Genomic DNA, 16011 nt, shown 5'->3' with positions numbered 1-16011 from the left:
GAGGACTTTTCATGACAATGAGACACTCTGCTCCTGGCAGCACCAATCTACTTCAAGAGGTAGATGGGCATTGAAGAGGCACCTTATGGAGTTTGATAGCCATTTGGGCAAGAAACTGCTCTTGCCTGGACTGTTGCATAAACTGGACACAAAGAACCTGCAGAGAGAGGACTGCTGAACTTGCCTAAAGGTGAGATGACCTTTTGGGTTTCCTGATTCATAAAAGAGTCTGCAAGACATTCTTCAGGACAAGCAGATAGTGACTGTCTTTGAAATTTCCTGCTTTGTGGAAATGTCTCTGGACATTTCCTGTAGGCCGAAGATGGATGCCCCAACGGTATAGAGAAACTTTGGGTGACTGTCCAGGCAGCGAGATGTCTCTGTCATTTCTAGAGTTTGAAAGTTGCTTTTTTCTTGTTTGCTTATGTAATATTGTATCTTTCTGGAGTCTTTGATGGAGTTAAGAATAGTTAGTTATAGTTATAGTTTTCCTTAGTTATGATATAGATTATTGTAATTTTTACTTTATAACTGTTTTGTTATATGTAATTTTGCTCTGTTAAAGTTAAAGCCTTCTTTTGTTGTTTAAACAGAAAAAGGGGAAGTGATGTGGGAGTGTCATATATCAATCTGTTGATTTCATTGGTTAATTAAATAAAGAAACTGCTTGCCCTGATAGGTTAAAACATAGGTGGGAGGAATAAACAGGAGGAAGAGGAAGTGAGGTAAGCCTCCCCAGACAGACTCGGACAGCTCTGCTCTGGAGCAGAGACGCCATGCTCAGCTCTCCCGGGTAGAGGTTCAGTTTCAGCCTGTAGTTGCCCAGCCTTTATAGAGGTTAGACTTTTCTAGTGGCTTGTCTGTTGCTTTTTTGATCTTTATCTTGAGCCTCAATATCTGTCTCTGGTTATTTATTACTCATGCTACAGTTTTCAAAAAAAATTGAATTTTACACTGTTCAAGAAAAGCATGAGACTATTTCTCAAACTTCAGAGTCATCATAACAAGAACACAATAAAATGAAAAACAAAAAAAGACTTAAATATATAAATATTACCTATAAATATTTGCAAATAAAATATATATACATAAATAAAAATGACTTGATGTTTTTGCAAATTATAAGGTCTAATAAATATTTTTCATTTTTCTGTTTAATACATAGTTTGCCAACAGTTTTGTAATTTTACTATGGGCATCATCAATATTTTTTATTGTCACTTTTATTGTGTGAATGAGTATACTGTCAGGATGTGTTTGAATGTACCAAGTGCATACATTACCTGCAGAAATCAAAAACAGGGGATTAGAATCCCTGAAGCTTAAGGTACATACGGTTGTGGGCTTCTGTTTCTGGTCTAGAATCCATACCCTTATCCTCAACAGGAGTATCAAGCAATCCTAATCTCTAACGTTCCTCATCATAATTTTTTAAAAAATTTGTTTAATTATTTTATAAATTTACTTGTAGCCAGGCAGTGGTGGCACATACCTTTAATCCCAGCACTTGGGAGGCAGAGAGGCAGGCAGATCTTTGTGAGTTCAAGGCCAGCCTAGTCTACAAGAGCTAATTCTGGGTCAAGCTCCAAAGCTACAGAGAAACCATGTCTCACCCCCCCAATTGTTTATTTATGCTTGTGTGTGTGTGTATTACTTATGCCACAGCACATGTATGTAGACTTCAGAAAATAACTTGGCAGATGATAGTACTCGTATACCATGTATGTCAGAGGGTTTGAATACAGGTTGTCAGGACTGGTGGCATATGGCTTTTTCTACTGAGCTGTTTTTCTTAACCCATCTTCAATATTAAATTTTGGCATGCCTTCATTTTCTTATGGAGTTTTGTTTTTCTCTTTCTGATCTATCTTGGAGTTATTTAATAGTGAGTGACAGTATTTAGTTCTACAACAACATCCCCTAACATGGGTAAATGTCTTGTCTATAAAATAGCTGGCAATATTTCTAGATATCATTCATTGTTGTAGCATTATGTAGTGTGTATCTATCATACCCTTAGTGTATAGAGTATATGTAGTGATATTTCATTTGCATTTTAATAAATAAAGCTTGACTGATGATCAGAGAGTAAAACAGCCCCACTGGCCAGCCTTACCTTTAATCCAGTGGCCACACTAGTTTGTCATAGAAACCAGGAGGTAGTTACACATGCCTTTAATCCCAGCCCTAGAGAGGAGTATAAAGTGGGAGGAGATGACTTTCACATATGGTCTTATTCTGAGATTCCTGGAGGCAGGATCAGCATTTTGGACTGAGGTAGAGGTAAGAGCCAGTGGATGACTGTTTTGCTTTTCTGGTCTTCAAGTTGAACCCAAAATCTGACCCTGTGTTCTTATTATTCAAGATGCAAATATAGAGATCTAGAATTTTGTAGAGTATTCAATCCCAGAAGGCATTGTGTTTGACTGATAAAGAGCTGTCAATATGGAGATTTATATATTTGGGGTTTTTTTTTAGAGCATTTACTTAGCTTTCTGAAATAGAAAATTACAAAATATAATTATATAAAAATTTTATAATACGAACAGAGAAAAGTGGCAGAACTAATAGAGATTAAGTGTCAATATGTAAAATATGTTATTATGTTAGGCTAACAGTAAAGCTGCAGCAAATAAAGAATATTGACCGATGCACACTTGTATACATGTCATCGAAGCATGAAGCATTGCTGAACAGAGATGTAATCAGTGATCGGGGCTCTTTTCAAAAGCCTGTCTGGAATGTGGCTTTCTAAAATGCTTAATGGAAACAAACAACTCATTAATGGTAGGTCTTGTTTGTCATACTTCCTATATATGATCTGCTCTGCTTTATATTAATAGTAACAGTAGAAATCTCAGTCTGATATTGATGTATCAGCTAAGAGTAAAGAACATACCACTTAAACTGAGGTGTCAAAACAGTATCCTATGGATTCGCAGTTTCCCATGATGCTTTATTTTATAAGCAGAAGGGGAAGGATATGGTGTCTTATAACAGCTACATTACTACAAATATATCATATTTCTTTCAGCTGTAATTTGTAGTCTATGAGAAGAACAAGAAGTCAGTGTAAGGTAATTGCAAGGAAACCTTTCCACTTCAAAAGAAGTGGTAGAAAACGCTTTTTCAGGTATCCTGAGGGAAGTTATCTGATGACATTTCTCCTTCTCTGGAAATATGTGTTCTAAGATAATCTTGGAAAATTTAAACCGTATAGTGAAAGGACTTTTATAAATTTAAAAACTACCAAAACACAAAGCACTTAAATATGTAGAATTTCATTTAAATAAGTCAGTCAACAATTTTTTATAAAGTATTTAACACTTCATTGTAGAAACATAGGCAAAATGACTATTATAACCAAACTGAAAAATACTGTTCAATTTAAAAAATGTACTTAAACAAGAACCTGAAAAAGTTTATGGTATGCATAACATTGCTCAAGCAAATCACACGAGTATTACATAAACCAATATTCTATAAAGGCCCCAGTATGGCAAAGTTTAGAAATAGGTAGTATGCATGCACATAGTACAACAAAAATTTCCTTATAAAACAGCAGTTTTTAATGCTTGTACAAAGGGATAGAGAGCAACCACAAACATATTTCATCTGTTAGATTAATACATTATATGACAGCTAAAAGTCAGTCATGTCTATCAGAGGGACAAAAACCCCCACAGCTTATGAATAAATCTTTTGTGCCTTTAAAGATATCTGTATAAAAATGCTATCTTTTTTTATACAACTTAAATAAACCATATTTTTACAATCAAAATTTGAAAACAAACGAACAGAATGAATGGGTCCGTGTTTTGTATAACCAAAGACAAAACAATCTACCAATGCTAATGGCACAGAAAAACTCTCCACCTGGCATCTGAACACGTTATTCTTATACCTCAAATAGTCCTCGAATCTTTGTAGAATTGGGAGAACAATTAGTTGTATTATATCTTGAAAATGTTTACCAATTATTTCATGCAAAGAAAATTCTCTTGGACCTAGCAAAGACAGTGTATTATTAAAACTAAAATTTTGCATCAGTTTGTGTGTTTGTTTGTGGTTTTCTTGTGTTCAGCTTGGTTAAAGAGTGATCTTCATCCACAACATGAACATACTGGGGAAGAGATACATAAGACAAGCATTCCTATGTCCTGCTGTGCTCTTGACTGGCTGTGTGCCCCAGGACCAAGGAGGAATGATAGGTCCTATCCCATAGCAAGTGCTATTCGTCCTGTTTTGTTTATGTTTGGTATGTTCTATCAACCTAAATATCACTATTGTTACAAGGGGTATATGTTTTGTATATCATAGAGTATACTGCAATTTTGGAAAATAAGTCATTTGTATTCATGCAAATTGTTAATGCTATGTATTTTTTAAGTTTTTGTTCTCAAATTTTCCAGTGTTTATTTGTCTTCTAAGACTAATTTCAAAGCAAGAGATGCTGTACTTGGAAGGGCTATGTATTCTCAGCCAAGTCTCAATCCATGTTCACAGGCATAAAGAAGAGAGTGTGTCATTTCAATTCAAGAGAAAATACAATGGCATTGTATTACAGTATTTAGATAATAAAATGAGTAAATGGAGAGTACGTTGCTGATTATGTAGAACCAAAACTTCTTATAAAATAGATTGCTCATATTAACTTTACAAAGGAATATTTTTTTTAATTTTAACAAATTCAAAGGTGTGTCATATCAGCAGCATTATTGTAAGTTGTAGTGTAGTGCAGTTATTTTTCATAAAAATACCATAAAAATGGTGAATCAATATTCATTAGCAAAAAAAAAAAAATAAAACCCAAAAAACTCAGAAAACAATTAACCAGGAAAAAGATATCGAGATAATGCTGATGCTAAAACAAGTATAATACTGTTGGAACATACAAAAGTAATCCTTATATTTTATACATTTATACAGCATAGAAAAGTGTCCTTTATTATGCCACTGTCTCTCGGATGCCAATTTCAATCTTCTTTGGGAGCAGTTCTTTCCGCTCATCGACACTTCCTAATGAGTTTCGACAAGTCTGTCCGTCCATATACAATTTTGCATACACTGGGTTGGAGTAATTTGTTGGCTGAAGAAGAAAGAAAAGAAGTCTAATTTTACTATCTCTGTGAGCACATTATTTCTTACGGTGTCTATTTTTAATGATCGTATGCAAATCAATTTCCATATATTTTAGTCACTTTTAATGTAGAAACAGAACTATATTTTAAAAGGAGCTTGGAAGCCAAACAGAAGCTTCGCTATAAAACTAAAAGCCAGTGCGTCCTTGTGAAAGTTTTAACTAACATGGCTTTCCCACACAATGTTAGAGCTAATTGTCATGTTTCAAAGATACTTGGTCTTACACCCCATCGTCACCACCTCTGACTGCTGGTGCAAGTCCACAGGTGGCATAGAAAGATTAGGTGCAAAAAACATCTAACTGGATTCCTCTTCTAATTTGTCAATGTGAGCTAAACATAAGTAAATGAAGAGAAGTTAAAATTCCCAAATAAAGACAGCACTTTTGTTTCCACCAACCTGCATGTACTCGCTATCGGAAATACCTCTGGAGGCTTTCAAATACTCTTAACTTCATAGTCCCCTGAGGTTTCAGAGGCAATTTGCATTTTAAAGCAAAATTAAGAATAACAAAAGCAGGTTCTTTCAGTTCAAAATGACATACAATGTTCACTATTAAGGAAATTTCAACTTAACACACACACACAAAAAAAATGCCATTTTCTTTTTAATTTGTGTTTTGGTTTAGTTTGAGTCTTTATTTTCTTAGGCAGTATCTTAAACTTAGTTACAGCAAGGAAACATTTCCTCTTTACAGCATGCAGAGGACATACTGTATTACACACACCGAGAATGAAAATGATTTGATGGTAATGAGAAAGAGGAGGGGGAATGGGCAAATCCACAATCTATTGTTCTGCCTAAGATGAGCTTTTTGACTGTGGACAGAAAAGGTTTTTTTTTTCCTAAACCCAGTAACTAATGATAAAAATTAAGATAAATTTAACTAGACTGCCTCTAATTTGTCAAAATAAATACACATTTTAGCTATATTTTAGTTATTTCATATTTATAATCTACCTACGTATCTATGGCTAAAACAAATTCATTTAAATTCATTTGGTTTAAGTTTCTCTTCATAAGTCTGGCTGGCCATACAATTTAAAATCCTTCCAACTTCCACAAAGGAAATACTATCCATTTAATAATCTGGTAACAAGTTTTTTAAACATTCTTATATGGAAAGAACACACTGCAAAAGTCTGAGATTTTAATGCTGTTTTTACCAACCCTTGTTAATTAAAACTATAAGGGCAAGTTCTGTCCAAGTCAAACAGAGCTCTGTGAATGGCGGGGTTCGCAATGGCATGAGAAGGAAAAGATGGGTTATTTCTCTCACCCCAGAAGTTAGTGGTCCTTTCAAATCAGAGTTTAGGTAGATGGGCGGTGCTGTGTGTGGAAGCTTGAAAGCACCGGGCCCTCCCCCTATGTACCTGGTCTGTACATAAACAGAAAATTGTATCTCATGTAAAGTTATGGAAACATTTCTTTCACCAATACAAAATGCAGCTAAGTGATAATACTCTTTAACCCTAGGCAAAATAAGGAGACTCGTGTCAGCATCTACAACTTGAAATAATTATCTCAAAGGTAGACCCTCAGTAAGGTCCCGCTTCCTGACATGTGCTCTGTATGAACCATATCCACTTCTGTTTATCCCTGGAAATGACACCAGGAAAGATTTTGAAATTCAAAATTTAGGAATCAAAAGTAGTCTTTCCTAAGACTCAGCTATCCTTTTCAACAACTCATCATCACTTTAAAATTTTAGGATAAAAATAGATATATCAAATTTAATTTTTTTAGAAAGCTATTATTAAGACTAAAAGATGCCAGACCATTGCTTTATACTTCACTGGATCTAAAAACAGCACTACATAATTATAATACTCATATTCATAATGTATTCTTACATAGTTATATTATTCATGAACATTTGAAAAGTAAAGAGATGCAAGGGAGCACGTATAAGTTAAAAGAAATCTTCAGCATCAACTGTTATTGTTCAACAAAATATGATGTCTTACAAAGAGTAAAGTCTTTGAAAAAGAATCTAACATAAATGACTTTGACCCTTAAATACGTTTCTACAAAAATCTCATATCATAAATTAAAATGGAGTTTAATTGTAGGACTTGGAGTTTGAATGAAGAACCACTCATTTTTAATCAACCCCACGTTTGAATAAGAAAACTCAAGTAATGTTGAAATGAATTGTAGCAAAATCCACAAATAATCCTCTCTTGTGTATTTCTAATTGTTCCAGCCTTAGTTCTACATTATCAGTTTTATTAAAAATACCAGTTCTTTTGATCATAAGATATGAAAAAACTAGGAGTTGTGTTCACATGTAACATAATTGAATTGACCATTTCACAGGAATATATGTGCAATTTAATTTACATTTGACTGCATCAAACAACTGGGGCACAATTTGTTTGGTCATGAATTCTGTGGCCTGACTTTCTGCAACTCTTATTATATCATTGTTCTGAAGCTATGTTTCATGCAAAAATTCATAGTTATACTCAAAACATTATTAAGCAGGTAGAAATACACTGTTACTCTCTATTTTATACAATTTTAGTCATTCAATTGGTTAATTGGTAAATGTATGTTTATTGTTTGCTCAGTGAAATTATATGAGTACACTAAAATTATATCTGAAAGGCCTGAAATATGGTTTTATTTTCAAGCAGTAAGTTTGTAAATATTTCAATGAGCTATATTCTCAAGTTTAAGTAATTATATTAATTCAATTGCTAAAAATCAATATAACAAAGGGGTTTTCGAAATTTTCATGAAAAGCTGAGGAGTGAGTTCTCATCAGTTCATGGTATGTGATGGACACTGCTCTTCCTTAGAACAGCTGAAAGGATGCCAGCAGCAGTCTGTTTGTTAAGATGGCTTTAATTTAAGATAAATTTCCCGGTGTGCCAAGTGTATATGATCTCTCAGTGTAAATTACAACACAATATAATAAGGTTAACAGTATTTAAATCATGAAAAGTTCCAAAGTAAAAGTGCTCATTAATAGAAAGTAAAATTAGTCCCAGTGAAATGATTCAACAGCTATATATTTAATCCATATCATAATTGGTGATTTTTATATTAGAGAATATGATTATTAATTTCAGGTTCAAGAACTCCAATTCTAGGTCCAGAGAGGGAAGTATAGAAACAGGAGAAAACCAGTTATGCGAATTAAGTGATTATACTATCAGTTACAGCTTGGATAAGTGTCTTTAAAAACTCAGAAGTTGGATAACAATTGAAAAATAAGGTCTCAAAAAGAAATTAGAAGACACAGCTTTTTGGACTTTTCAACAAAACACTATCGTGATGAAAATAATTATTTTGAAACTGAACCAATGAATACTTTTCATATTGAAAACAAAGTATGCAGTGTTTTATATTATTCTGTATATTTGCTAGAACCCCACACAATTTAAGTTACTATAGTAAATAAAGTTGTATCTTTATTAACTAAGTGAACAATTTTTTTTTCTAAACCACACAGTCTTAACTAGTATATTCTAGTGAATGTTATTCATCAAATATTCTCTTTTGGAAGAGCCTAAATAACTCAATATATCTTAAAGTCCTGTGCTAAAATTTTAGATAGTACAAGTGCATGATTAAAATCAGAGCTCTGCAGTGGTTTTTCAAGAACATTAGTATTTCTCTGTTCATGGTTTCAAGTCATATTACCTTTACTGGATCTATCATGAAACTTGGTTCTAAAAGACTCCCATCGCTGTGGTCATGATCCACTTCATACATATTGTATGACGGATTGCCGATTTCTACATTTATCCCTCCATTGATGATAGGCTGTCTTCTAATTGTCTTTGTTCTATAGTATGTGGACAAAAATTTAAATATCATTTGTACAGACATCACAATTTAAATTTTATACTATTATAGCATTTACTGATCTGTTGACATAGTACAACTGATAAATTATGAATGAAATATAATCGAGAAAATTTTAATAGTTGACATTTTTTCAAATCATAAAGGAACAGAAGACTTACACTTTTACCATTTATTTTCCGTGAATATTGTTTAACATAGCATAAAATCATATTAGAAGTAAAATTCTCCTGAATACACAATGGAAAATTCACAATTCAATTGTAAATTAAATTTTAAATTTCTTCTTTGGTGTGAAATTAACCCTAAAAATTATGATAAAAAACTTTTTAATATCTTGTTTATAACCTTGGTCTTAATGGCTGGAATCTTAATTCGCAAACTTTCATGTTCTAAACTGCTGTACAATTATAATTATATAATCTGAAACATTTATATTTGTGGAAAGATAAAGTAAATAAATGCACGTTTAAGATTTAATTTATGACTCACCTGCATAGTAAGTAGTAGTATAAAATAAAGTAATAACATAATCTTTAGATATCATTGTTTATTCAAAAAATATCACTTGATATGCTAAATTCTACAGAAATATCAAGTATATGCCCTTGTTGGTTTCTTTAGACTATATACACATGGGGTGATTCTGTCTACATAATATGAAGAAATATTTGTGTAAGGTATAGTTTTAAGTGAAATAAGGGTAAATAAACTGAGAAATAAGTTTTTAATTGGAATGGCTAATTCTTCTTTTTTAGAATAAAACATAACATTTCTGTCACTTTCATATGGCCCAGTCACTGCAGGTAAATTCAGAACATGGCATCTTACCTTCTTTTTCTCTTACAAAGTACTAAGCCAATCACTAGGGTGGTTATCAAGGTCACCAAGAGGACAAGAGGCACAATGATAGCGATGCTCCCTGGAAAATAAATTGATCCATAGAAACACATAAAGAAAATGTTATAAACGTTAATATAACTAAACTGCCACACTAAATAATTTCAGAACTAATGTGAATAAAGATAAATTACGAAACAAATGTTTGTATTCCAAGATCATAACTCCTTTACCAAAGTTATCCTACCAAAGAGTCTGTTGGGATGTTGGGTCAGATATCTTTTGGTTACATATTGCATTTAAAGACCAGATATTCCGAGATAATAACTTTATGATTCTGAGTTACATCAATTTTATGAACGTGCTATGATGTAAATACACAAGGTACGTCAATGATGTCTGAATATATTTACTTTAAATTTCATCTACCAAAATCTCCCAAACTAAGTCATTGTTCTATAAGCTACAGTTATAATTGCCCATACTGTCTGTGACAGGTCAAATGGCATGGAAAAGTGCAACATGATAGTTTGACTTCAATAAGCATGCACTCAAGCATCATTTCATGAATTTCTATGGAGAGAGAACTGGAAAAGGTTACCTGGACTCTGACTTATGCTCTTGCAATTAAATGAGTAACAAGAAAAAAAATTAAGGCTCTGTCACCCATTTCTGAATTCAACGTCCAGGCACAGCCAAAGTATATGTACGTATACATATAAATGTTTATATATATATATATATAATAAGTTGAATACGTTCTAAAATTTTTAAGAAGAATCAAATAGCTGTTAACTTGCTAAATAAATAAATAAATAAATAAATAAGCAATTGCTGTTCTCTTTCTCCAATCTTTATTTCAGAACACTTTCAGGAAAATATTTTTGAAGCTTCAGTTTATGTTAAAAAACATCTGATTTTCGTTTTTATGTTCATGGAAATTATTTTAGAGCTTATAATTTTTAAAAATTATCTTAAAATGTTATTTTTAATCTTTGTACATCTGGTCATAGGAAAAATAAAATTTATAGAAACATTGTTTCTATAAATGTGGTACAGCAGTGATTTTTATTAGACGCAGACACTTCTAGAATCGATACACTTTGCTGGCAATGTAACCCTAGGGTGGAATGCCCGGATTATATACCATGAATGGCAGGAAACAGCTGAATGAAAAGGCCATTTTATAGCAGGAGGGTTCCGTAGCACTCTTGGGCAGCCAATATTAGTTTTTTCCTAGGCAAACTGCTGGCACATGTGAAAGCAGGCTTTCCATAGACATTCAACAAAATAGCTTACCTAACAGGTGACCTAGAAATAATATAATTTAACTCTTAACCAAAATTCAAATCTTCAGATATTTATGAATAGAATATCAAAACTCATCAAAAATATAAAATTTCCTCTGCATATGCATGTGCACATAAAATACTGATAATATTGACCATCACATTATACACAATGTGCAGACACTTTATCAGAGTGATTGATGCTTCAATAGTTACATGTAGGTGATACATAAGTAAGATAGACTCCTGGAGATCAATTACCAAAATATATAAAAGTGTTCATTAAAAATATTAATGTATGTCAGCATCCCTGATTGTAACCTGGAGAAATATGTATTGATAGATTCATGTGCATATATATCTACACACATGACTTGCCTTTTTATTCACTTAAATATAAAACTTATTTTGTTCTTTTGCGTTGTTTTGGGTATATGATTAGAGAACTCAATACTTTATTTTACCTTTGTTTCAGAAATGAACATTTTGGGTATAAGCAAAATCTCAGTAATTAATGAAGACAGAACATCAGGCAGCTTTGATTTAACTAACAGTTTTTTGTAAATTTTAACTACCAAGAAACAAGTTTATTTCCTATTAATATTTGGTCTTAAATGGCTGAACTTAATTTGACAAATATCTTCACTTTGTTATACATTCTTTTCCTGTTAAGCCTTAGAATATCAGTAAATGTGTAAACAAACCAATACTAGATAAAAAGTATGCAGCATTTTTTCCTTCTCAGTATAACTGTAAACTATTTGCAAATTTATATATTTAACTGTTCTCTCTAGTTTTATTCATTACATAAGCTAGAGATATTAACTATGCGTGTAAGGAAACTAAGCATCTTTTTTCTTTTAATTTTCCCACCACAGATGGTAGTTGCAATTCCTATACATTACAGAACTCTGTGTAAGAGCCCTGACATCTGCGATGTTTATGAATACAATCAAGGTAACTACAATAATGTTTACTGTTCGTGATAAATAATATGTATAGCATTTTGCTTTTATTTTTAAAACATTTATAAAAGAAACCAATATTATAATTTTTAAAAAAACTCTAAAATATATAGCCAATCAAGAGCTTGAATCCTTTTCTTGTTTCTTTTGTCTTTTTCTGGTTTGTTTGAATTTATTTTACCTAAACTTTTTTCTGTTATTTTAAAGCTTGCTGTTTGCATCCTAATGAGAAAGAAACAGTATGGATTTGGGTGTGTACAAAAGTGGGAGGAACTGGGAGGATTTGGGGAAGAAGAATCCACAGTCAGAATATATTGTATTAAAAGATGTATTTATAGTAAAAAACTAAGTTTCAAGGTAGTGTGCTAATCAATAAATATACTTTTAGCATGAAAGATTCTAATCTATCAAAATGATTTTTTTTTTGGTAAGAGATGATAAGTAGGTCCTGTAAAATGATTGAAAGTGTAAGAAAGTAGAGGGAACTAGATCAGTGATGTCATTAAGAACAAAACAAGCCTTTCTTTGTAATGTGGTTATGGAGACTTATTCTTCTCTGGAAGAGGCAGCCCTGAAACTCACTTTAAGCCAAAGACACCGAGTCAAGCAACTTCTCAAAATATACCAGCAAGGTCGGCTTAGACAAAATGTCTCATGTTATTCAGATATAAAATACATGGTATCTTTGATCATCTCATATTTGTGTAGTCAGCACTCAACTTGTTACATGAATGTTTAAGAAATGATTGCCTTATCCTCTGTATACTCATGATAATATAGCATAAATTAGGCCATTTTGGCATGTTAAAAGATATTCTACATTTCAGTACATGGTTATAGAGGTAAAACATCTTTATATAACAAGATTAGGATGCACTCTCAAAAGATACTGTGAATTACTGTAGGAGTACGCCATTCATCACAGGCCAGTTTCACTGTGTTCCCTCCCCTTGTCCTGTTGCTACTATCATCAACGTCACCCATTCTTTTGGACATCTTTCTACTCCCAGAGCTATTGTACCTCATCCTTCTGGACCTCTGCTCCTTTTAACACTTTTAAATCAAAGCCACTATGACCTCAGTCGATCTCTGACAGGCTCTAGTTTGGCCCCATTTCCACAGAGAAATCACCAAATCTCTTAATTGTTTATAGCATATATGCTCACATATTGTTTTAAGTCTTGTGTATCCTAGTAGAGCTTAAGCTTCACTTATTCACACAGCCACCCGTCTTATTCTTTGCCCCATTTTCAGGGTGTACTACAGTGATTGAGATTTAGTGTTGGTTTTGTAAATCATGGCTTTGGGAGAACTGGAAGGAAGACATCATCATATCAGTAATATTTGCACATTTCAGAGACTTAGTATCATATAATCAGATATTTTGTGTGCTGAATTAGAACAGACGGCATGAAGTAAATAAGGATGATTCAGAAAAGAGCTAAAGTGATGGGCCTCTTGCTACAGTAAAGACGTGAACTTTCCAATATTGCCCTCACAAAATGCTGAGTATATTTTATCTTAATTTCCCCACACACTACAAATAGCACAACTCAAAATTTGAGCATCACTTTCTCTAAAATTTTATGTGAGTTTAAAATAGGAATATGAAACGACTTCTCTTATTCTGAGTTTGAAACTATTCAAACCAGACAGAGTAGCTTTCCAAGCAGAATCTGAGCACAAAGTACCAGAATCAAAGGTCTGCGAAATTACTCAAGCTGTTGTCTTGGCATTTGAAGCATCAAGACCCAGAAGATTCCTGTAGTGCTACTTGGAGATGAATATGAAAGCTATGCATGAATTAGAGAGCAGATCTCCATGTAGAGGCAAGAGCTGTAAAAGGAAGGTACCACGTTCCTAACCAGGTCAAGTTTTATGCTGCTGAATGCGGTGATTTCAATGAGAACAGTCCGAATGAGGCTCAGATGTTTGAACACTTGATCATCAGTGGGTGGCATTTTGCGTAGGTTTGGTATATGTGTCCTGGCTGGAGGAAGCATGTCACAAGGATGGCTTTGTGGTCAAAGTCAAATATCATTTCAACTTCTCTCTATGTTTTGTGTTTTTAGTTCAAGTTCTGAGGCCTTAGCTCCAGCCACCATGCCCGCCACTGACTTCTTCCACTCTATCATCAGGCACATCAACGCTCTGTATTCATAGTTCAAATAAATACTTTTATCCTTAAGTGACTGTCGTCACTGTGTTTTATCACAGCAATGGGTAAGCAGATAATACTTTGTGTTTTTAACTTTTTTATTTAGAAGCATAATGTGTAATAATAGTCTTCTTTGTGTACAGATGACTTCTGCTTATACTTGAGAAGTTCTCAACAAACCCTGAAAACCATTGGATTTTTCCCTGAGAGGATAAGAGCAACCCCCATTCTTTAGCCAGCTGTAGTTTTCCTCTGAATACAAACTGACACAAGTGTTTTTTTTTGTTTTGTTTTGACTACCTTTTTTTTTGTTGTTGTTCTTTCGGCTGTTGATGTAGAAATATTTAACAATAAGCACTCTTTGGTTGAAACTTGTGCATAGGATTTCAATAGAAATAAGTAAGCCAAAATACAAGATCATCATTGTATATTTCACAGTATAAAACATAATTATATTGATGTGTTAAAATAACTAAACTTGATATAGCTTTCTATGAGAAAATATAAGTTCAGGAAATTGTATATGCCTTTAATGCTGATTTCTTCATTTCTTCGAAGGGAACACTATTTTTTGAGCTTGGTTTATGGCTTGTGGGTTGGGACAACATTGTTGAACAACCAACACAACCACTGTCTCAGTCTGAGCACGGCTGAAAACCGTGGTAATCTTGTAGCAACCTCGGTATTTACATCCATGAAGTAAGAATTTGGACTGTGTACAATTTTTTTTTTGTTTTTCTATTCCTCTTGAAAGGATAAATGTAGTAAATTTCTAATTAAAAATAAAAACTTGTTGAGAGGTCTTCTGATGTGCAATTCCTCTCTGTATTCTTTGAATGTTTTATTGACATTGGTAAATAAAGAATCTTTTTTGGGCTTATAGCAGGGCACAATATAGCCAACCAGGAAATCTGATATATAGAGAGACAGTAGGCAGAGTCAGGGAGATTACATGTAGCTACCTAAGGAGAAAGACAGCCACTGGAGCCCACCAGAACCTTGCCAGTAAAACACAAGTCTCTTGGTAAAATTCAAAATAATGGAAATGGGTTAGTTTAAGTTATAGGAGCTAGCTGGCAATACACATTAGTGAATAGCCAAACAGTGTTGTAATTAATATAGTTTCTGTGTATTGGGACTTGGGTGGCAGGAACGAACAAGCAGCTTCTGTCTACTGTTTTCCTGCCTTTTGCCCTGGGTGTCTGATATGAGGCACACAGAAGCAAGTTCAGTCATGTTCTAATAAAATCATTGCTTGGGGAAGATAGTTGTTTTAGTGATGATGTAATGTCTGAATAGCTAAGGGCCCTTCCATTACCCATTGATATTTCTATTAATTATAGGACTTTCAGTGAAGGGAAGGAGAAAAAGTCCCCGAAGCCAGACCAGCACTCTTGGAACATCTCCTCACACCTGATGTACTGGTTCAGGTCTGTTTTAGGTAATTAGGTGTACTGTTTTCTGAAGGAGGCTATAGCCCATGCAAACATGTAGGTCTCCTGCTCTCAGTAAAAACACCTGGAAAATCCTCTCTAAGCCACTTTCTAGGATCCAAATTTTCTCTGAGTTTAGCCTTTATGAAAAATTTAGAAAATTTAATAGACATCATACTCTGGATCATTATTCCCTTTCAGATAACTTCATTAATCTTTAAAGTTACTTTCCCCCTCAAATACTCTATACCTTCTCTGAACTAGATCCTACAGAGATTTTCCTAAAGGAAGGATAAAAGCACCTTACTGTAAATGCTGATTCTACATCTGTTTGCTGCAAGCTTGTAATTTCAACTACATGTTATCAT

The 16011-nt window shown here is 33.4% G+C and overlaps 1 protein-coding gene across 1 annotated transcript in view; it reads right to left on the bottom strand.

The window, feature by feature from the left end:
• Nucleotides 1–4746: 4746 nt before the first annotated feature.
• The window catches only part of Lrp1b (LDL receptor related protein 1B), a 1445827-nt gene continuing 1434562 nt past the window's right edge, over nt 4747–16011 (bottom strand). The window contains 4 exon segments of the mRNA XM_050139953.1: nt 4747–5089; nt 6422–6520; nt 8794–8938; nt 9790–9880. Coding sequence (XP_049995910.1) covers nt 4949–5089; nt 6422–6520; nt 8794–8938; nt 9790–9880 — 476 coding nt within the window. The 3' untranslated portion in view covers nt 4747–4948.

This window comes from Alexandromys fortis, unplaced genomic scaffold (genome assembly GCF_014885135.2).
Source record: "Alexandromys fortis isolate MF-2015 unplaced genomic scaffold, M_Fortis_MF-2015_v1.1 scaffold_33, whole genome shotgun sequence".
Lineage (NCBI taxonomy): Eukaryota > Metazoa > Chordata > Mammalia > Rodentia > Cricetidae > Alexandromys > Alexandromys fortis.
Note: the sequence above shows the minus strand (reverse complement) of the source record. Positions and strands in the feature narration are given on the sequence as shown.